The sequence below is a fragment of the Penicillium angulare genome (genome assembly GCF_028827245.1).
Source record: "Penicillium angulare strain IBT 27051 chromosome Unknown utg000003l_segment0_segment0, whole genome shotgun sequence".
Classification (NCBI taxonomy): domain Eukaryota; kingdom Fungi; phylum Ascomycota; class Eurotiomycetes; order Eurotiales; family Aspergillaceae; genus Penicillium; species Penicillium angulare.
In genome coordinates, this window is record NW_026623162.1 from 1,626,853 (window position 1) to 1,647,237 (window position 20,385).

Sequence of the window (20,385 nt, forward strand, 5' to 3'; positions counted from 1 at the left end):
GCCTAACCAATCAGAGACCATCCTCGCTCAAACGGAGTGGGGGGTGGGGAGATCACGTGGCAGGCATCGCAATTTGGTGTATTTTTGCTGCCGAATGTGGTTTAGCGTTTCAATCATGTGCCAGTATTATTACATATGTCTTACGGCCTCAGGCAGCAGCATATCTGAGACTATGAGGATCGACTGGTGCCTTTTGACTTACTCTCCCCAAATTACTCCGTTTCATCGCAGACAGTTCTGTTTCACCACTTGAAGGAGTCAATGTCTATCAATTATCAACTAAAAAGAAATTACCTAATGTACCTGTACAGCTGATTTGTTGTTTCAGAAATGGGGGAAACAGAGAAACCAATGACCAAAAAAGAAAGAAAACTGTAAAAAAATAAAAATAAAAATAAAAAACACACTTTAAGGCGTAAGGGAGAATCATGAACACATGTAAAAATGTCACCTAAATGTGTTATCAATCCAAATTTTTCCTGCCTTCAGCCAGTTATTACCCGCCGCGAAACCCCAACATCCCGTGCACGCTTCTCGCTGAAATTATGCAATCGCTCACCGATGAGGTACACATCATCGCGTATGCTGATGCGCCAAATCGCCACTCGTCGTAGAACAAGGTGGATCGTACACACGGCTAGAACAAGTAGAAGCGTGATAGGATAGGCGTATCGGTATATATTTTGATGCGACTGGACCCAGTAGAAAACAGTATACCGTAGAACTGCACCAAGAGAGAGCGGTACGGCAATTGCTGCTGTTGTGAAAAGTAAGAGGGGTAGCACCAAAGCCCGAGTAGCCAGGCGCACATTGGGCCGGAGCCAGCCGTCACGGAAGACACCGTTCAAAATCGCAGCTGCCCAGGATTGAGGATGCCACAAGATCAGCTTGATTGCCATCTGGACGTACAGGACCCCTAGCGTCCAATCCTGAACGACGTGGACAACATGAGATTTTCCATCCCCGAATAGAGTATGTCCGGGGATCAGTACGTAAAATTCAGTAAGGAGTGCGAAGAGAGTTGGTAGTAGGATGACCACAGTCAATGAGATGTAGAGAAGACGACCGGCATCCAACGCAAGCTTTGCGCCGAATTGTCTTAATTGATCTGGGGATCGTAGGAATGCCCATGAGTTGTCATGCATGGCTCTCACAGCAGCTCGACAATAGCATGCAAGATAGGCAACACCTCCAGCCACGCATAACCCGCTAGAGAATGCATATATGTCATTGACAGGAACTGGGTTAGGAAAGAATATCGAGATCATCTTTCGCCCAATCACCAACGGTATTATCGTGCTGCCTACCCCTGTTGTGGCAGCAAAAAGCCAGATAAGAAGAATGAAGGTAGCGATGCGTAAGCGGAGAAAGGGCGGGACGTAGATCTTGGTGAACATGTTGCTCGAACGACCATGCAAGCCATCATCCAAGTCTGGCTTTCCATCAAGACGATCATTGTCCTCGGTGACATCCAGGAAGACTTGCGTCCCTTTCGGGATACGAACCTGGTCTGAAGCAGGCGCTCGGACATAGCGGCCGTCTCGTAAGAAATATACGTCACGGTTTTCTTCTTCTGCGGTAGCCTGTTGGGTCGGTCCGATCACAGGATGCTCCCAATCGCCCTTGCTGCCAAACAAGAAGCCCCACCAAGTTCGATAGACATGGTGACCTTCTTCCTCGGGGTGCCTGTCCGGGAAGAAGAAGTTGCTTAGGCGTAGAAACTGTGCGCATTTGTGGAACCACCAGTCATACAAGTCGTTCAACCCGTCTGAGGGCTTGAATGATTGGATGACTAATGGCATAACGAAGTTGTAGAAGAGAAGATCGACGGGAAATTCTAGCATAGGGGCACTTGCTGACCAGTGAATTGGTAGAACACCATCAAATGCAAAGTGGAGACCCCATACAACTCCCCCAAGACAAACTATGACTAGTGCTCCGTAAACAAGCGCACTGAATCCAATTTTACGGAGTTGGGTGGTAATGCTTCGCTCTAAAACGTCGCGTATGGGGTGGAAGGTCGGGTCATCAGGATCTCGTATAAAGTCTAATTAAAGCAAACATTAGTCTTTGTTCTTTCAAAGCCCAAAGCAACAGGAAGGAAAATCTTACATAAAACACCGGTTCTGAGAATCTTCCTGCACATAGACACAAATAGGGCAAAGTGGAACATATAGCAAGTGCCAATGAACCAGTGCACAAAAAGCGACGTGAGCGGATACACGGTTGTGAAAGCGACGCGAGACAAAATCGTTGCATCAGAAAAGAGAGGGAGCAATGCAACGTCCAGCAATGTACCACAGTAGAGGGGAAATACAATCATCTCAATGCCAATAATAAGGATGACTTTCATCACGCCTCCGGCCTGGAGAAGAATCTCGGCAACAATACCTTCTATCCGTTGCCCACGATTGGCTCCAACTAGAAGGCCGGTGATGCGTAAATAAAGGAAACCCATAATTGTTGCGAGCAGATATCCCATCGATATAGCGATGACTCTGTCCTGGGTGTCCCACACAGCAAGATCATAGTCAACAGGTAAGGATCCCGACGCTGCTTTGGCGGCACTGCTATTGATAAGCTTCGTCCCAGAACTCGAGAAAAATTGGGTTCGGGTAAAGTTCCCAATATGCTGCTGAGCATGCACGGCGTACTCCTTTACTTGAGAAAGGTCTACATCGAAGGACAACGCCGCAGGCACTCCAAGTGTGAACAGACGTATTGGAAAGTCATGTAAAATGAACTTGACAAGACCAAATGCTGTCCAAAACAGAGTGGAAAGCCGAGCCTGGTGTAACTTGAGTGCCTGATGGGAAAGAACCGAGAACATGGGTATATCAGATTCGTGAAAGACAAGAAATGCCTTGACAACTTTGTTCAATCGATGAGTGCTGGCATCTATGAGAGAAAGAGAGGCACTTGTCACGGATTTGCCGCGGGGAACCCATTCTCCAAAAGGCACAAACGCAATGAATGGACTCAAAGCTATTTTGCAGATGAAGCTAACCCAGTACATGACGTAACCCACGACGCCAATCAAAGTATCAAGAGCGATGTCGGCCACGACGGTGATAGCAGTCATTGGAACGCCAACAATGAGCTCCAAAGGATTTGCCAGTAAGACCAAAGCAATCTTGCCCCAAAGGTACGGGAGCCATATGCCAATGGCAACGGTGAAGGCAATCAAGAGGGCACAGAATACACCGTTTTGTAAAAGGCCGAAAATTGGACCTTGCATGCCAATTAAATCCATGATGCCCTCAAAGTCGTCGCCTTCAATCACATCCACGTCGTTGGGATCCAATCCAGCCTCAGCTGGAGCAAGTCCCGCGTCGATTTGTTGATCTAGCCTGTTTGGCACTGGAACAAACGGATCTTCCAAGGCCGGATCTTGGACAATGTGTTCATCGTCAGCCGGTACAGCCTCCGCAAGATCATTGTCGCCCAGTGGAATTTCACCCCAGAACCAATCGATTAATCTCTCGGTGACACTTTTAGCCACCTGGCTGTCTTCCTGTTGGACTTGTGCTTCTGTCTGTTCTTGCGATTGTGATTCTTGACCAGAAGCCTGGGCAGAGGGTTGATCTTGCGGTTGCTGTTGTTGGAGCTCATTGTGGTTGTCTTGTACGACGGGTGTATTGTGGGTAGCGAGAAGCTCATGGATGTCACTAGTATCTGCGCGGTTCGGGGGTGTGGCCAGACTTTGGTCCTGCGAGCCCGCAGTCAATGCAGTAACAATCCAGCCCAACTCCTCTTCCAGGCCCTCTTCATGAATCAGTCGTAACGTTTCATCTCGGTCCCCATTAGAACGAGCCAAAATATCTCTGAAGGCCGTGACACCAGTATTGTCAAAATCTTCATGAGGGCGGAATCCGTGGTTTTCTGAATTCTGCCCTACATTGGCATTAGGATTTTCGAAGATGAAGGGATGGTTAATCCCGGTTGGTCTCTCAATTACGGGAAGTCCATCGTCTGAATCAGTCCAGGACGGAGCAGGGGAAGCAGGGCGAGGCCAAAGAGGTGCTTCCTCGTGTTCCTCCCGTGCCAACTCATTTTCTTCGTGGATAGCCTCGAAATTTGGCCGTGGCAGAGGACGGTTCTGTCGCCCCGGCTGGAGTTGCTCATTTACTTGGTTCGCATTTGCAATCAACTGCACTGCTGCCTCCCGCTCCTCCTCGGCGATGTTAGCCATTGGCTGTTGCTGGACAACCCATTCTCGAATCAGGAACAGAAGTATGAAGGCTACCACAACCAGGAGTGTGATGAGTTGTCCTTCCAAAGTATCGATGATCATATTGTTGATGGTCGGGTAAGGTGTCAATGTCATTAGGACCTTCACATCCGAAAGCCACGATGGGTACCGAGGTTTGGACAATCCAGTGATATTATTTGGATTCGAGCCATTTTGGGCACCGGTAGACGTCAAAGCGGGAATGAAGAGACTTGGGATCACTTTCTTGATTAAGGTAAGCATTAGAGGATCACCAACAGGGTAGATTCCGTCTGAGGATTGCTCCGTCGGTACGGCACTAGTAACTGATTGGATAGCATCTGAGACCGTCGAGGTCACGGAATTGAGCACGGCAGCACTAGCTGCGGTTCCATTTGCAGTGCCTTGCACCAAGGCCTCCGCGGCAGATTGTACTGTCTGTTGTTTAATGGAACCCGTAGATGACCATCGTCCATCAGCGAGCCAGAAGAGTGCTCTCCATATTGCACGCATAGACCATGGCAACCATCCAAGCCAGACAAAGGCGACAAGGACAAACCGCAGCCAGGTTACGAATGTGCCGAAGGACTGTATCAAGGCTTGCTTCATAAACAAGGGTGTTGGAAGGCTTTGGGGCATATTTGGATCGTATAACTTGGTGAACCGGAAGGCAGTCTTGCAGAGCTCACAATGCTTCTTCTGGGAGTGCGATAGCCATTCGACTAAACAGCTCTGGTGAACGAATTTGATACTTCCACTGCATTTGCAAGGATAGAATAAAGGCTCTTCATCTGTCGCTTCTCCGTGGCATATACGACACGTATCCACATCCTCAAGGCCTTTTTCCCTCTCATCGAAAGCTGGATCGTTCATCAAGTCGGGGAATGACGAGAACCCCGCCGGGTTGCGGGACTGGTTTAAGTCCATGTCCATTGTTGGTGAAAGGTCACGTCAGGTTGACGGTCAAGCTGATGATTACCAAATACTCATCCTTTTCTCAACTGGCATATATGTTCGGAAACTGTAGATCGTTGCGAGGGTGATGGTATGAGGGCGGAATCGAGAAAGCGGCGTAGGTTCAAGCTGCAACGGAAAAGAGACAATCAGATTTGGGATGAATAAAGACGATGAACTACAAGCTCATGTTGTACCTACCTTTCAAACAATAGAGCCTCACTAAACCAGGCAATCGCCGTCGAGTCGCGCCTTCAAATGTTCCATTGTTCGTTGCTTCGTTTGGACGGCCAATCTTGCTGACTCAGCTCGCATTTAATTTACGGTCTAGTACACTGTGTTACAGAACCAGGCCAGCTAATCCCCGCCATTTACGCTAACGACTCCAGATGTCATACAGTGGCGTAACAAAAGTTCTCATAAAACTTATTTTGCCAAGGCCAAATTACATAATATTCTGCCTGAGTAGATCCTCCGGGAACTCCATTTGTTCCAATAGTATTGACATTGGAAGAGGCGGTAGGTCTTCACCGCCCGATTACTAATACTTGGCAAAATAAGTTTTATGAGAACTTTTGTTACGACAGTGTACCTGCCACATGCCGTACCAGTCGGTATTATATCTCTTAGCGCAGGTGGCACCGATGACCTCACTCTTCTTCCATCACCAAACAAGCTCCCTGTTTTCGTGATCGTGTTGTATCAAAACGCAAATTCTTGGTTTGGGAGGAGCTTTTTCTTTGATGTACCAGTCTTATGGCAGCTAAAGCGCCCGGCACCTCATAATTTCAATTTTGTTTTCTTACTGCCTCGGAGTTAACTACACAATCTGCCCGTGCCGTTAAGTTCTGCTAGTGCCAAGGCCGACGCGAACATTCCGCCTACATAGCTTCACCTTTCTTTCCAAGGTCATTATCAGGCCATCAATAACTCAGGGCACCTACACTGCACCGCTCGATGAGATAAAAGGTTTTGATCAATATTAGAAATTTGTGCAAACGATTTCTTGTTCGAGTCTCCCGGAATATCGCCTTTTCGGCTTTTTGAAGGAGGTCTTCCGGCCTCGACAGGGCCCAGATAACCATGGCAGGGACAATAGAGAATGGCCATGCAGATGCAGTCCCCAAGTCGACAAATGGCCGTAAGGATGTCGTGAAGTCTGGTAGGAAAAGCGGATTTCTACCATGGACCATCATAAGCCTGGTGATACGGTACGCATTACGATTTCTAGGTCTCAATCCGATTGTTTTTATTACCCATGCTAATATTGTGAACTGCTCCATTTAGGCTTACCATTTGGTATACACTCTTGACGCCCTTCTTACGATGCCCATCAAACCTCTCCGACTTGAATGACACGTCTCCGCGAGTCTGCAAACCTTACCTGATTGCGCGATCACATGTGCAACCCTATGTCACTCCATATTACGATGTCTACGCCGCTCCCTACGTTGACCAGGCTCGCCCCTACGTAGACGTCTTCAATCAAAATGTTTACGCTCCCACCTCAAAGTTTGCCCATGTTAATTATGAAAAGTATGGAGCTCCCGCATTGGAACAGGCTCAAGCTTATGGCACAGCCCAATGGAACGCCCAGGTGACTCCGCGAGTGCAACAGGCGCAGGATAAGGCCTATCAGCTTTACTTGGCTGAGGTCGACCCATACATTCAGCAGGGGGTTGCAGTGGTGTCGCCTTATTACCAAAAGGCTAACACCGTTGTACTCACTGTTTATTGGGATCACCTCGTCCCCTTTTATACTCGATCGCAGCCTTTCATTGGCAAAACATACGCTACATCGCATGGGATTTTGACAACCCATGTCATGCCTGGTGCACGCTACACTTGGTCTTCTTTGGTCTACTTTGCCAATAGCTCTTTGTGGCCGCATCTTACCGGTCTCTATTCGGAGCAAGTTGAACCCCAGTTGGTCAAGATTGGCCAACGCCTGGCGAGCTATAGGGAAGGTAAAAGATTACGCGCCGTTCTCGAAGAGATGGATAAGTATGACTCCACAAATTTTACGCATAAAAGGCCAGCCATTGACACGTCGTTTTTTAGTTCCTCGGATCAAAGTAGTTCGTTGATTAGCTCCACATATGCGGAATCGGGTCGAACTACAAGTGTCATTGCACCTTCTTTTTCTTCTGGTTCTTCTACTACCTCGACGGCCACATCTGAGACTCCGTCTGTTGCGCCTACTCTTTCACCCGCAGAAAAGGCACAGCAAGATCGTGAGCGGATTGACTCCGACATTGAAAGGTGGCAAGGCAAGTTTGCAGCCGCCGCGGACAGTGGTATTGAGGACCTTGAAAGTCGTCTTGAGGATATCGTAGGCGCTCTGGTGTCGAATAGCGCTAATAGTCACGGTCTGAGCCTCTCCACAGCTCTCGAAAGTGTAGCTGCCAAACAGCTTGACTTGATAAAAGAGCGCATCAATGAACTTGTCGAAACCCTTCCTGAGCATGATGCCCCAGAAGAGGAGGGTGATGCTCGCGATCGATTAGTGAGCGATATTCGAGCTTCCGCCATCTCTGTTCGAGACCGAGCCCATGCCCTTCGCGAGTGGTCATTGTCATTTGACGTTGAACTTTTGCGTCGTGTATCTGCCGCGGTTAATTCCACTCTTGATGTCCTTGACGGCATTCGGGACCTTGGTTTGCAAGAAATTGGTTTGCGCTGGGCGTGGATGGATGGTGTAACTTACAAAGATTGGGCAAGATATCGCGACGTGAAAGCACAGCTCCAGGACTGGCGCGATGAAATTCATCGAGTAGGCATGAACCACAAATCAGTCGCAGAGGCCAAGGCAGTTGTCTCCGATATTTTGGATCACGGCATGGAAGTTGCTCAGGAGGCTGCCGTGGAGCTTGTCAGATTGAAGGATGTTGGTCACTGGAAGATGGCCGCTCGTGAGGTTAGCGAAAATTTCGAGTCCAGGTCTGAGCCACCTCCCCCGCGTCCAAAGCCAGTTGTTGAGAGCGATGCGCCGGAGGATATTCCCGTTCAAGAAGATGAGGAATCTACCACAGGGTCGGAAGCAACAACCGCCCCTGTTACCTCTGACAGCCAAGATGATCTCGTAGATGAGAATCCTTTTTTACCCGACGACACAAGTGACACTCCAACGGAAGTCGAAGAGGAGGATGAGGAGTCATTTTTGGCTGATAGTATTGAGGGGGACGCGCCAATGCCGACAAAGGCTGCTTGGGGCGGAGTCGCTGCAGCTGAAGCGAACGCATATCAAGAACCTATTCTTGATGATGATGAGCAAGATGCCGTCCACAGTGTGGCCAGCAAAGCCGGGAATGTCTATTCGGATGTGTATTCCCAAGCGCATTCAGCTTTTGCAGACTCTACTGCAAATGCAAAGATTCTTTACGACATTGCCAAATCTCAAGTCATGGGTCAAGTAAAGGAGACCACTGCTCCCGCCCATTCTCAGGTTCTCTCTTCTATTGAGTCTGCATACTCTGGGGCCATCAAGTATGCAACAAATGAATTTCAGTCAAGGATTGCGACGGTTAAGCCAACTCCCCCGGCTTCACCGACTGGGCCGCTAGCCCAAATTTCATCGATTGCTTCCTCCCGTCTGAGTGAAGGCCTTAGCGCGGCCTCAGAGCAACTGGCTCATATCCAGCCTATCCCTTCTCAAACTAGTTTGGCACGTCTTGAACCTTTCGTCCTCGATGCTCAACGTCGCTACTATGAAGCTGTTGGTCTTGCTCACGATCATTATGACGCTTTCGTTTCGACCGCTTCTGATGCCGTCTATGGTACTCCAACGCCAACTGCGCCTCCTCTGGGCATTGAGTCCCTCATCAGAGAAGCCGGTGTTCAATACTCGCATGCTTCCTCGTTGGCTTCAGCTAACTTGGCTGCGGTTATTGCTTCAGCTAATTCGATGGCGTCATCCCCGGAGGATCAGAAAGCACAGGGTGTCGTTGCCGATGCTTCATCAAGATACGAAGCTGCTCTGTCCGTAGCATCTGCGTCGCTCTCTGTTGCATCCGAGACTGCCAGCTCTGCTCTGTTTGGTACCACGCCTGGACCCTTGAAATCTCTCTCCAGTCAAGCATCTGAAAACTGGGAAAACCTCATTTCGAAGGCTAGCGAGCAGATTTATGGTACGCCTGCTCCGTACTTGGAGCAACTCCAGGATCGCCTAGTACAACCACAACTCGACGCTGTCAAGGTGGTCGTATCTGAACTGCTCATTGGCAAAGAACCCTCTTTCACTGAGAGTGTTATGAGCAGACTCCGTGCTGCTTATGAAACACCTTACCCCACTGCGGCGTTCTCTTCTGCCTCAAGCTACGTCAGTGAGACTTACGAGTCTGCGTCCTCGGCTGCCGATGCATTCGCATCCAACATTCCTGACTTGGATAATATCATGCAAAATGCAAACGAGCAGCTTCACGCGGCTGTTGAGGCTGCTAGTGTCGGCGTTTATGGTACCCCTAAGGGTTCTTGTGAAAAAGCCACCAGCACTGCATCTGAGGCATATGCGGCAGTATCTGCACAAATCAGTGACTCGGTTTATGGGAAGGAACCTAGCTATATTGACCTCGCAAAGGAGCACATCGAGGATATCCAGTCGAAGGCCAATGCAGCTATTTACGGTGAAGAACCTGGTGCAGTAGAAAGCGCCACAAGTCGCCTTGCTGCGGCTGTCGAGGATGCTCAGTCTCAGTTGGCTGAACTCGCCTCTGGCGCGAGCAGCGTTGCCTCAGGTGCTGCTGATGCTGCTGTCTCTCACGTCGTTGAAGCAACAAGCAACATCAAATCCGCAGTCTCTTCGGCCAAAGACGAACTTTGATCCGTGGGTGTTCTACTTGTAATATTTTCCTTCTTCTACGCCTGTTTTACGTTCCCTGTTTCCTGTTGAATCATATCGCGCTGAAATTGGGCTCCCTGCCAACGGCATGTCATGCTCGGTTTCTCGACGCATTATTCCCCATATAGTTTGTCACGACGGCAATATGTTCACGATACACGCCCATTGATGTTATTTGTTGGATCTTCATCTCTTATTTCGGCAGGCTTTTTCTTTCGGTGTGCTCTGTTGCCTCAACGAGTTATTCTCGCGTTGGGGTAAGTATGTAATTTGATTCCAGAGTAAATAATAGTATCTATTCAATTTGGCGGGGTTTGTTCTCATCGACATTCACAAGGGCTGCTACGCCATACCTAGTATGTAAATAGATCCCCAACTGCAAGCATACATTGCTCATGACATGTATTGATGAATCCCCAAAGCCCTCGAGTATTCAATCTCAAGCCGAAGGGTCGTGGTCCTAGTGGACCTGAACTGTCAAAGTTTCCAAGGTGGAAGCCTTCAAATTGTTTTCTCTGTCACTGAGATGGACATCTAGCGAGGGCGAATCTTTGCCCTATCACCTCTCTTCTCTTTTTTCATCTCCCGCTTGCTTTTAGCTCCCTCGCTGTCGCCGGCTCCATCGCCAGCTCCGCCACCCATGCCTGCAAATCCCTTCTTCACGCCCATTACCGTGGTATAAGCGAGGTAGACAGAATAAAGGGGAACAATGGCCCATAGCCACCAAGCACGGTCATTGAAGATACATACGGCACCAATGCAGCCTTGAGTCCAGTACAGAATATCCCACATGTATTCTGTCAAACCGGTGGCATTGAGATCTTCACCAGCTGAGCGCAGGGATCCATCTTCGTTGTAGCTCGGGCGTCCAACGCGATCCAAATAGTATTCGATCAACAAAGTAGGAACAGCAAGCAAGAAGTAAGGTTTGAGCGAGCGAGGGCGTTGGAAGATCTGGTGGAGGACAAGGAAAAGAACATGCAGTGTGGCGGAGATCATATGAGTACGGTTGAGTAGTGCCCCATTACGAGTAGCCAAGGTTTTGGCCGCTTTCTTTTGAATGTTAGAATGTTCAGGAGAGTGCAGTAAATAGCTTGCATGAGGAGTATGACTGGCTGGAGCTCACCTGTGCCATGCTGGATAGATTGTGGCAGTACGCCTGGACCACACAAAAGGGTAATGTGGTAGTTGAGACAATAGCTCGGGCAAAAGAGAGAAATTGGAGTTCGACGCCTCTTTTCTCGTTTTTGGATCCAACCCTAGAGGATTAGGAAGCAAGATACGTCAAACACGAAGCACACGAGGGAAGCGGAGCAAGATGATCTCCGCCATCGATTGTTGCCCTCCCGACCCACACCGCCCGGCAGAAACCACTAGCCCTGGACGATGCAACCAAAATAAGACGAGGCACCAATTCTGAACTTGCATTACCAAGAACCTGTAACCTCCCCGTTGACTGGATACTTTGCCAGGAGAATGACTACGATGCTGTGAGAGACTCACAATAGAGTCCACAGCACATCCATTCCATCTGGCAGCCTTCGGTCTTTCTTTCCGCTCTTACCGTTTCCGTCAGTTTACATTCCTTTGTCTGGTACAGCCCGTTAGCATCCCGATCACGATCATTGAAAGATCCCTACTTCTAGGAAAGTTCGCCCCAAAACTGGATAGCCACCGACTACTCATATTTCATGCGTTCTGGTGTTGATGGGTTGCTGTGCTTCGGAACCTGATTCGACTTCGCGCGTTTCATCCCCGCGTCTTGGAGAACGAGAACCCTACCTAAAGCGACAAAGTTGCATAGGCCATCGACATTGAATGCAAGACCTCAACAATCGCCTTTAAACACTTCTCAGGCTCCTTACTTTTTACGTCTTACTTACTTCCGAAGTCCCTACGATCGCTGTTTTCGCGTTCAACCCCACGCGCGCCCCTCACCATGTCGTTGTCAACAGGCCATGTCGCTGGCCAACTACGCCATTTGATTTACTACCACCTCGATAACAATCTTGTTCAAAATGCGCTCTTCCTTTCCGCCCGATTACACGCCTATGAACCACGATCTTTCGAAGCGCAATATCTTCTGGCTCTCTGCCACCTGCATAATGGAGAGGTCAAGACAGCTTATGAATGTAGCCAGTCTACGGGCTCTAAAGGCCTACATGCCGGTTGTGCTTACGTATACGCGCAAGCATGTCTGGATCTCGGGAAATATCTGGATGGCGTAACAGCGTTGGAGCGCAGCAAGAGTCTTTGGGCATCAAAGAACCACTGGAGTGGGTGTTCCGAGTGCCTAGTTTCGATGTTGCAGGTCGACTAATGATGAAATGCAGATAAACACAGTGAAACACAAAGGCAGCACTTGCCCGATGCGGCTGCGGTATACTGTCTGCAGGGAAAGTTGTTCCATGCTCACAAAGACCTGAACAAAGCGGTAGACTGCTACGTGGACTCGCTCAAACTTAATCCGTTCATGTGGGATGCGTTCCTAGGTCTGTGTGCAACTGGTGTGTCAAAATCTTTCATTTGAGCCCAATCGAGACTATCAGCTAAGCATTAATCAGGTGTTAATATCCGAGTCCCTAATATATTCCAACTCAGCCCCGAATTACTCGCAATCATCTCATCTTCTCCCGAGGACTTGGACACAACATCAGACCGAATAACTCCAACGGAAGGCATTTTCCCTGCACAAACTACTACCAATTCTGGACCCGACCCATTTATGGTTCCCACCTCACGCGCGGATCACGATGCTACTTACGGTAGTTCTGCTCTCTGGGAGAAGCTGAATGGAAGCTCAGTTGGTGTCGCATCAGTTCCGCCTCCGGTAATTCATGAAGGCATGGAAACGCCTCAAAGCAGCGGGTCAGAAGAGTTTCGAATCGCAAATGGAGTCACCGATCCCGAGTCCGCCTGGGAGCCACCGTTGGCCCCAGTAAGGAAAAATCGCACGACCGTCCAGACAATGAGTCTAGATCACACCGGCCAGCCGCCCCCTAAAATGCGGCCAACGGGCATCCGTCCCCGTGCAAAGCCAAGAACAGAAACAGAAGAACCACCATTTGCGCCCTCGGACAGAGAGCCTCCACCAGCACCGCGGATCGGTGACCGCAAACGAACTATCTCTGGTCAAGTTGCACACCCTCTTCCTCCACAACCCACAGAACCAGGTGCCCCTCAGCGCCGCAGTGTGCGACTCTTCAATCAGATCAAACCTACAACTAGCAAACTCTCCAGCAGTACATTAATGGGCAGAGATGGACGCGAAGTTAAAAAGGTCAGGAGTGCGACATCTAGAGGACGCAACGGCTCAACTTCAACTGTTGGCCGGGTTGTTAGTGGCAACCGAAAGCCGATGGAGGCCCATGACAATGATGGCAAAGAGTTTTATCGCACGACATCTATACCCCCCGTTCCACCTCTCCCCAAAAACGCAGAAAAAAACAAAGAGATTGAAGCATTGAGTTGGTTATTGGGGCTATTTACGAAACTTGCTTCGGGATACTTCTCATTAAGTCGTTATAAATGCCCCGATGCGATTCAGCACTTTAACTCCCTCTCACAAGGACAAAGAGAAACTCCTTGGGTCCTCGCTCAGCTTGGTCGGGCTTACTTTGAGCAAGCAATGTATGCAGATGCAGCCAAGTATTTCTCTCGGGTTCAGACTTTGGCGCCATCTCGGGTCGACGACATGGAGATCTATTCTACCGTACTTTGGCACCTGAAGAGCGATGTGGAGCTTGCTTATTTGGCACATCAATTATTAGAGGTTGATCGACTTTCACCTCAAGCGTGGTGTGCGATTGGCAACTCATTTGCACATCAAAGGGATCATGATCAGGCATTGAAGTGCTTTAAACGCGCAACGATGCTGGATCCTGAATTTGCTTACGCATTCACCCTCCAAGGACATGAGTACGTCGCAAATGAGGAGTATGACAAGGCCCTGGATGCCTATCGTCACGGAATCAAGGCTGATGCTCGGCATTACAATGCTTGGTATGGCCTTGGAAACGTATACGATAAGATGGGCAAGCTTGACGAAGCTGAACAACATTTCCGCAACGCTGCCATGATCAACCCTACCAATGCAGTTCTGATCTGCTGTATTGGGCTGGTGTTGGAGAAGAGTAATAACCCTAAGAATGCGCTCGTACATTACGAACGAGCTTGTTCTTTGGCGCCGCACTCGATATTGGCCCGATTCCGCAAGGCTCGCGTGCTGATGAAACTTCAAGAACACAAGTTTGCTTTAGCAGAACTTAAGATCCTTAAGGATATGGCTCCTGACGAGGCGAATGTGCACTACCTGCTGGGCAAGTTGTACAAGATCCTCCACGACAAGGCTAACGCAATCAAACACTTTACAACGGCGTTGAATTTGGACCCGAAGGTAAGCAACATGCTCGTCCTTTCAACCTCTCGCCTCAAAATTTACCTTTACTAACTCGGTCACAGGCTGCACAGTTTATTAAGGACGCGATGGAAGCATTGGATGATGACGAAATGGAGGATGACGATATGGCATAGGCCTGTGGTGCTTTTACATCTCACAGTTGCCTTTTCTTTTCTTTTGCGTTTGATTTGGGAGGCACCCGTCTTACGAGCTCGGCGTTTCCGGATCTTTTCTGCACAGCATCCCTGGGGAGTTTTCTTCTTTCTTTTCCAAGTCTAGACATTCAGGCATGGTGTATTCTGTACATTAGTGAGTGGTTTGGGCATAACGATGAACCCCAACGAACGCATAGCATAATCCATTATTATCATCATCTATTACAACATTGAATTTTTCTGAGATTTGAAGTTACTACTACTATTTCAATCTTAACTTCTTGCAATCCAATTCAAGCTTTGACTACTTAGACAATGTAAACTAGTGCCTTCCAAGGTTGGTATACCCGTGGACATGCTAGTGCATATGGAAATATATATGTGCTGCATGATGCCGTCATCTGCCACGATCAGCTGGCGGTGAGTCGGCAGCGATTGAAAAACAGTGGGCTCCACCTCCGCAGTCCATTCCCGCAGTATGGCCGTCGCTCCCTAAAGATTTCTTTCCCCCTCCTCCCAGCGACATTCCAGGAGAGTCTGGGTTGAGGCCACGTTCCAGTGATTTAGGTAACTACATATCCATCCTCAACGATTCCAAGTGGGAGGGCATATTTTCGCAAGGCCCACGCTAACCGCACTCTCTCAACAGTTTACTGTATCCATCCCACCGCCATGTCAATCGGTTCCTATATTTTGTCGGGCGTCAGCTCCTTCGTGGTATTGACAGTGTCACTTTTCGCCATCGGCCAAAAGGTCCCCCGGGCAGCATTTGTTGCTCGCTGTCTCGCTTCGTACGGATCCCTCCTCATATGTGCAACTTACGGTGTCCTTGCATCCATCGTCCTCCGTCTCGCCGGCTATGGCCGAATCTCCCAATGGGCCACCGCCCGCAGTTTCAAATGGGTGATGGCACTCACCACCGGCGTGCGCTTTGAAATCGAGGGTGCCGAGCATCTCACCACTCGCCCAGCCGTCTTCGTGGGTAACCACCAGACTGAACTGGACGTACTCATGCTCGGCAACGTTTTCCCGCCATACTGCAGTGTCACGGCCAAGAAATCATTGCGCAATATTCCTTTCCTTGGCTGGTTTATGTGGCTTTCTCGCACCGTCTTCATTGATCGCGCGAATCGGGAGACTGCTATGAAGGCTTTCGATGGTGCCGTGGATGAGATGCGCACTCACCGCCAAAGTGTTTTCATCTTCGCTGAGGGTACCCGGAGTTACTCCGATGAGGCCATGATGCTGCCTTTCAAGAAGGGTGCTTTCCACCTTGCTGTTAAGGCTGGTGTACCTGTTGTCCCTGTCGTAACGGAGAACTACGCCCATATTTTGTCAGTTCGTGCTATGCGGTTCAACTCGGGCACTATCAAGATCAAGGGTTCGTTTCATCTATATATGAATTTGTGAATGGATTATTTATTAATTATGATCAACCAGTCTTACCTCCAATCGAGACCAAAAACCTGACACCCGCAGACGTGGACTCACTCACCCAGTCCACCCGCGAATCCATGCTAAAGACCATCTTGGAGATGGCCCAACCGGAAGACAAGGTTGAGTCTCGACCCAATGGTGTCTCGACTGCTATTGAGATCTGAGAACTTCAGCTTGATCGCGGGCAATCAAGATATGCTTCATTTCTTCGATAAAGATGGAACTCTACTGACGCACCCGTTCAAACTGGATTAAACATGCTATCTCAGAACGTCGTCACCTTAGAATATACTACCATGAAACCCGAGTGCAGTGAACTGGGTTTTCGACGATTGCTGCTATATATCCTCGTTTCTTGAACGGTACATACATAGATTTTGTTTTCAGGCGCAGGGGACTACTACAAATAAAAGAATCCACCCATCGTCTGTTGATGTTCAGGGTAATGGAAACTGCCCCCGACTTGATTGTTTCACTAATGAGAAACTCCTTGTTCGTTTATTATTGATTCTGAGGCATCAATCGTCGCTTTTCCTTTTTTTCGGGGACCTAAATAACTCACACCTCTCTCTTCCCACCCTCCTGATTTCTTCCTCCTGCTTCATCCTCGATGTATATATCCTTAGCACGAAAAGACATTATGATTTTGGTTATAGATCCTAAATGCTATACATGTATTTTGCAGTACTTAGCATAAATGTATTGATTCTAGGGCTTGGAGGTTCTTTCATCTAATGATGGTTCGAAAAGGGAAGATGTATGTATACCCGTGGACATTCAAACGTGTCAACAGATGTATAGATGTAGGTGGAATTTTAACAAAAACGCTACTATGCGGGCGTAGATAATCCAACACAAGAAAGAACACTTTTGTTGTTTATAGGATGAGCACAACGGCCCTCGGCACAAGGTCGAATATCAAGATCGATATCAATCTCTTGCATGGGAAGCCATGGATCCTGTATAGGAAGTGGAATATGCCACGGATCCATATCCCCAAGCACCTTCTTGGTATTGATAGAAATGCGATGCTTTTCTTCGTTATCATCTGAAAAAACAGATATGTGACCGGGAAGGTGATGATCTCCCTCATTATATTTAAGATTCGGAAAAACACCGACGGGTAGCCCACAGCCAGCAGCAGCAACGATATAATCAGACTCAAACGCCACCAATTGAAGACGGACATCATCAAGCGGTTTCCCTGCTTTGCTGACCTTTACACCCTCATAAGGGGAGCCCCAGTTCTTAGGTGATTGCGGGATATGTTTGGGATCTTGGGATACCATGTATGGCTTGGAGGAATTTAAAGGATGAACAGGATCAGGAGGAATAACGTTCGAGAATTCAAGTGTGCGTAGCCATGGCGCAAGAAGGGCATCGCCTGTCATCTTCAGGTATGCCTCTTTGAGTGCCCAATATGAGTAGAAGAGACGCATGCCAAAGCCGACGATTGTTTCCTCGGAACTGGTGTTGATAAATGTACTTGCGAAACCCAAGGCTTTTGCCTGACGGAGCGCGGCAGCGGGATTCTTCATCGTTTCAACTTCGCGGTCTGAGAATACCTCGGTGAAGATAGACACATGCTCAAGGTACTCGTGCATAGTCTTGACAACTCTGCGACGGTTTTCGTTTACACAAGTCACATCAATACCCAGACGAGGACCAGGTGGTATTTGGTTTGCGGTGCTATTCCTTTGCATCTGTTCATGGCTGGGGACAATAGTTCCCGCTAGGCCTGTAAGGCCTGCTTGGTGGGTGACGTTGAATTCCACCTGGGTGTCGGAACTGGATTTGTAGAATGGTCGATTTTCAGGCATTGCAGTACGAGTAAGAACAATTTCTTTCCACTGCACCCCACATGCATGGTGGATGTACAGATACTTGAGGAGATGTGATGCTAAGGACATGCGCTTATCGGCAGCATGATAGTATCTCTTCACGGCTGTTTGTTCATCAGGCCGAAGGAATTGTAGGAGCGGCAAGTCTTTGCCATTGGCTTCCCAGTAACGACTATCAATGTACCAGCGGACTGTTGTTGGGAGTCCTGCCATGGAAGAGTCAATATTCGCAACATTGGGGCTTTCTTGCTGAGCATTGTCCAAGCTGATCTTATTGGCCCTCATCTTCAAGGTTTCGTCCAAACTTGTTCGAGGGAAGGGGAGAATAAAAGCTGATGGGACTGATTCAATTGAGCCGCAGTTTGCCAATTAAGCCGTTCGCTGTCTTAAACTTATAATTTGAAAATGAGGAAATACGATGGTTAGGCTTAAGTTAACTTGGACCCCACTTTGAGGCGATACTTTCGGTTCGAAGTCAGATTACACGCTGAGATCAGGCTTATCGTGCTTATCGGCAACCAGGTACGGACTGCACGTGCTGATAAGAACTTTCCCCGCGGCAAACGGGCATCACGTGCATAAGAGTCATTATCGCCATGAAGGACAAACTTTCTTTTCATACTTTGACCAACAACAGGAAATGGCAGTTACAGTGGGTGTTCTCGCCTTGCAAGGCGCATTCATTGAGCATGTGCTTCTGTTGAAGAAAGCCGTCGAGCAAGACGCTTCTGATTGGGAGTTCATCGAGGTGCGAACACCAGAAGAACTCGCGAGGTGCGATGGTCTTGTTTTGCCTGGTGGCGAGAGTACTACAATGTCCTTGGTTGCCGCTCGATCCAACCTTTTGGAGCCCTTGAGAGAGTTCGTCAAGTAAGTGCCTATCAACACTAGTTGCCACAAACTTTTAACTTGCACCAATCTAATGCGCTGACTGAATAGGGTTCTTCGCAAGCCAACATGGGGTACTTGCGCTGGGCTGATTCTGCTCGCCGAGTCGGCCAATCGCACCAAGAAAGGTGGACAAGAACTAATTGGTGGTCTCGACGTTCGGGTCAATCGTAACCACTTTGGCCGGCAGACAGAGAGCTTCCAGGCCCCGCTGGATCTCCCATTCTTGGGCGAGACCGAACCGCCCTTCCCCACAGTCTTTATTCGGGCGCCCATTGTGGAATGCATCTTACCACATCAGAAGGGTGTCCAGATTGACGAGGTCGAACGGGAAGATACTGTGGTCGCGCCATCTAGGCAGGTCAAGGATGCAGTGGCAGAAGCAGCGACGGCCGACAGTGTTGAGGTGCTGGCCACCTTGTCAGGACCAGCGGCCCGAATTGCGACTCAAGGACGAAGCATTAGCCCCAACGAAGAGCTAGGCGATGTTGTTGCTGTGCGACAGGGCAATGTTTTTGGAACCAGCTTCCATCCAGAGTTGACGGGAGATGCTCGTATTCATGCATGGTGGCTGCGCCAGGTGCAAGCTGCTGTTAACAAAAGGAAGAAACTCGGACAATAGATCAACTTATAGAGCGTGCAAAAGAAATGTAAATAGGGTATCAGACGAATAGAATTTTCCAATAATTTTTTCTTGTCGGCTAATTGAGTTCACGCCTGGAATAAAAACGCCGTTTTCCCAGCACCAACGCTTGATGTCCATTATATGCCTACCGTCCTGCACCATATTCGTCCTCTTCACGTTGGCGCTGCTCATCGTTGGCACGGCCATACCCACCTCGACCAGGATCATACTCTTCACGGTACTCGTCACGAACTTGACCACCCGATTTACCACGTCTGTATACAAAGATTAGCCTCGACTGTGCGGGTCGGATAGCGACATAGGACAAGTCCATTGTCCACATACCCATATTGCCGACCCTCTTCAAATCCGGGATCCAGGTCAGTGCGAATAATACGCTCATCCAGCTTGGTACCGCCGACATATTTCAAGCAATCTAGAGCGTCTTGGTGGGTATAATATTCGACGAAACAGAAACCGCAGGGCGTCTTGTTGAATCGGTCAAGGCCCATCACCAACCGCTTGATTTCGCCGCACCTGGGCATCGATGTTAGTGCCTAGTACTGAGGTCGTATCTGGCGTGTTCTCCAGTACTCACTTCGAGAAAAGTTCGTGGATTTGTTCCTCTGTTGTATAGAACGACCTGTCACCGGGTCAGTTGCATGTCGATTAACGCCTAGCTTAAATCCCATCACGTACAAGTTACCCACGTAGAGGGTTGTCGCATTGTTCAGTTTCGATGTAGATTCTTCTTCTCGTTCTCGCTCTTCATCACGCTCATTATATCTGCGACGCTTATTCTGTTCGTTTTCCTCCCATTAGCACTGGTTTTCTTCTAGGCGCAGATATTGTGAAAGTGATAGGCCTTGGAAATCACTTACCTTGCCGGCATAATATGCGCTAGGGCGATCTAGCCGATCGACCGTGTTAAATGCTAGCAAAGACATTGTAAATTTTTCGTTGTGGAACTGAAAGAGTGTAGCAAAGAAGAAAGATTGAAAGTGGAGATGACGATGAGAAAGGCGGACAAGGGAGCTCG

The 20,385-nt window shown here is 48.8% G+C and overlaps 8 protein-coding genes across 8 annotated transcripts; 4 read left to right on the top strand and 4 right to left on the bottom strand.

The window, feature by feature from the left end:
- Window positions 1-485: 485 nt before the first annotated feature.
- N7478_002766 (E3 ubiquitin-protein ligase SSM4) lies at window positions 486-5,143 on the bottom strand (the record flags this gene model as incomplete). Its single annotated transcript, XM_056918980.1, has 2 exons — window positions 486-2,047; window positions 2,113-5,143. The coding sequence occupies 2 exons, from the start codon at window positions 5,141-5,143 to the stop codon at window positions 486-488; spliced, it is 4,593 nt and encodes a 1,530-aa protein (XP_056782138.1).
- Window positions 5,144-6,247: 1,104 nt separating this feature from the next.
- N7478_002767 (uncharacterized protein) lies at window positions 6,248-9,983 on the top strand (the record flags this gene model as incomplete). Its single annotated transcript, XM_056918981.1, has 2 exons — window positions 6,248-6,375; window positions 6,452-9,983. 2 exons carry the CDS (start codon window positions 6,248-6,250, stop codon window positions 9,981-9,983), a joined length of 3,660 nt encoding a protein of 1,219 aa, XP_056782139.1.
- Window positions 9,984-10,535: 552 nt separating this feature from the next.
- On the bottom strand, window positions 10,536-11,136 carry N7478_002768 (SND2/TMEM208 family protein; the record flags this gene model as incomplete). Its single annotated transcript, XM_056918982.1, has 2 exons — window positions 10,536-11,054; window positions 11,128-11,136. The coding sequence occupies 2 exons, from the start codon at window positions 11,134-11,136 to the stop codon at window positions 10,536-10,538; spliced, it is 528 nt and encodes a 175-aa protein (XP_056782140.1).
- Window positions 11,137-11,940: 804 nt separating this feature from the next.
- N7478_002769 (anaphase promoting complex subunit bimA) lies at window positions 11,941-14,534 on the top strand (the record flags this gene model as incomplete). The annotated part of the gene is made up of 4 exons (XM_056918983.1): window positions 11,941-12,277; window positions 12,335-12,508; window positions 12,566-14,397; window positions 14,463-14,534. The coding sequence occupies 4 exons, from the start codon at window positions 11,941-11,943 to the stop codon at window positions 14,532-14,534; spliced, it is 2,415 nt and encodes an 804-aa protein (XP_056782141.1).
- A 693-nt stretch (window positions 14,535-15,227) lies between these two features.
- Window positions 15,228-16,156, top strand: N7478_002770 (1-acylglycerol-3-phosphate O-acyltransferase SLC1; the record flags this gene model as incomplete). The annotated part of the gene is made up of 2 exons (XM_056918984.1): window positions 15,228-15,936; window positions 15,996-16,156. The coding sequence occupies 2 exons, from the start codon at window positions 15,228-15,230 to the stop codon at window positions 16,154-16,156; spliced, it is 870 nt and encodes a 289-aa protein (XP_056782142.1).
- A 666-nt stretch (window positions 16,157-16,822) lies between these two features.
- On the bottom strand, window positions 16,823-18,118 carry N7478_002771 (4'-phosphopantetheinyl transferase family protein; the record flags this gene model as incomplete). Its single annotated transcript, XM_056918985.1, has 1 exon — window positions 16,823-18,118. One exon carries the CDS (start codon window positions 18,116-18,118, stop codon window positions 16,823-16,825), a length of 1,296 nt encoding a protein of 431 aa, XP_056782143.1.
- Window positions 18,119-18,473: 355 nt separating this feature from the next.
- N7478_002772 (pyridoxal 5'-phosphate synthase glutaminase subunit PdxT) lies at window positions 18,474-19,343 on the top strand (the record flags this gene model as incomplete). The annotated part of the gene is made up of 2 exons (XM_056918986.1): window positions 18,474-18,703; window positions 18,773-19,343. The coding sequence occupies 2 exons, from the start codon at window positions 18,474-18,476 to the stop codon at window positions 19,341-19,343; spliced, it is 801 nt and encodes a 266-aa protein (XP_056782144.1).
- Window positions 19,344-19,491: 148 nt separating this feature from the next.
- N7478_002773 (nuclear cap-binding protein subunit CBC2) lies at window positions 19,492-20,293 on the bottom strand (the record flags this gene model as incomplete). The annotated part of the gene is made up of 5 exons (XM_056918987.1): window positions 19,492-19,621; window positions 19,692-19,883; window positions 19,945-19,989; window positions 20,046-20,146; window positions 20,228-20,293. 5 exons carry the CDS (start codon window positions 20,291-20,293, stop codon window positions 19,492-19,494), a joined length of 534 nt encoding a protein of 177 aa, XP_056782145.1.
- Window positions 20,294-20,385: the final 92 nt, after the last annotated feature.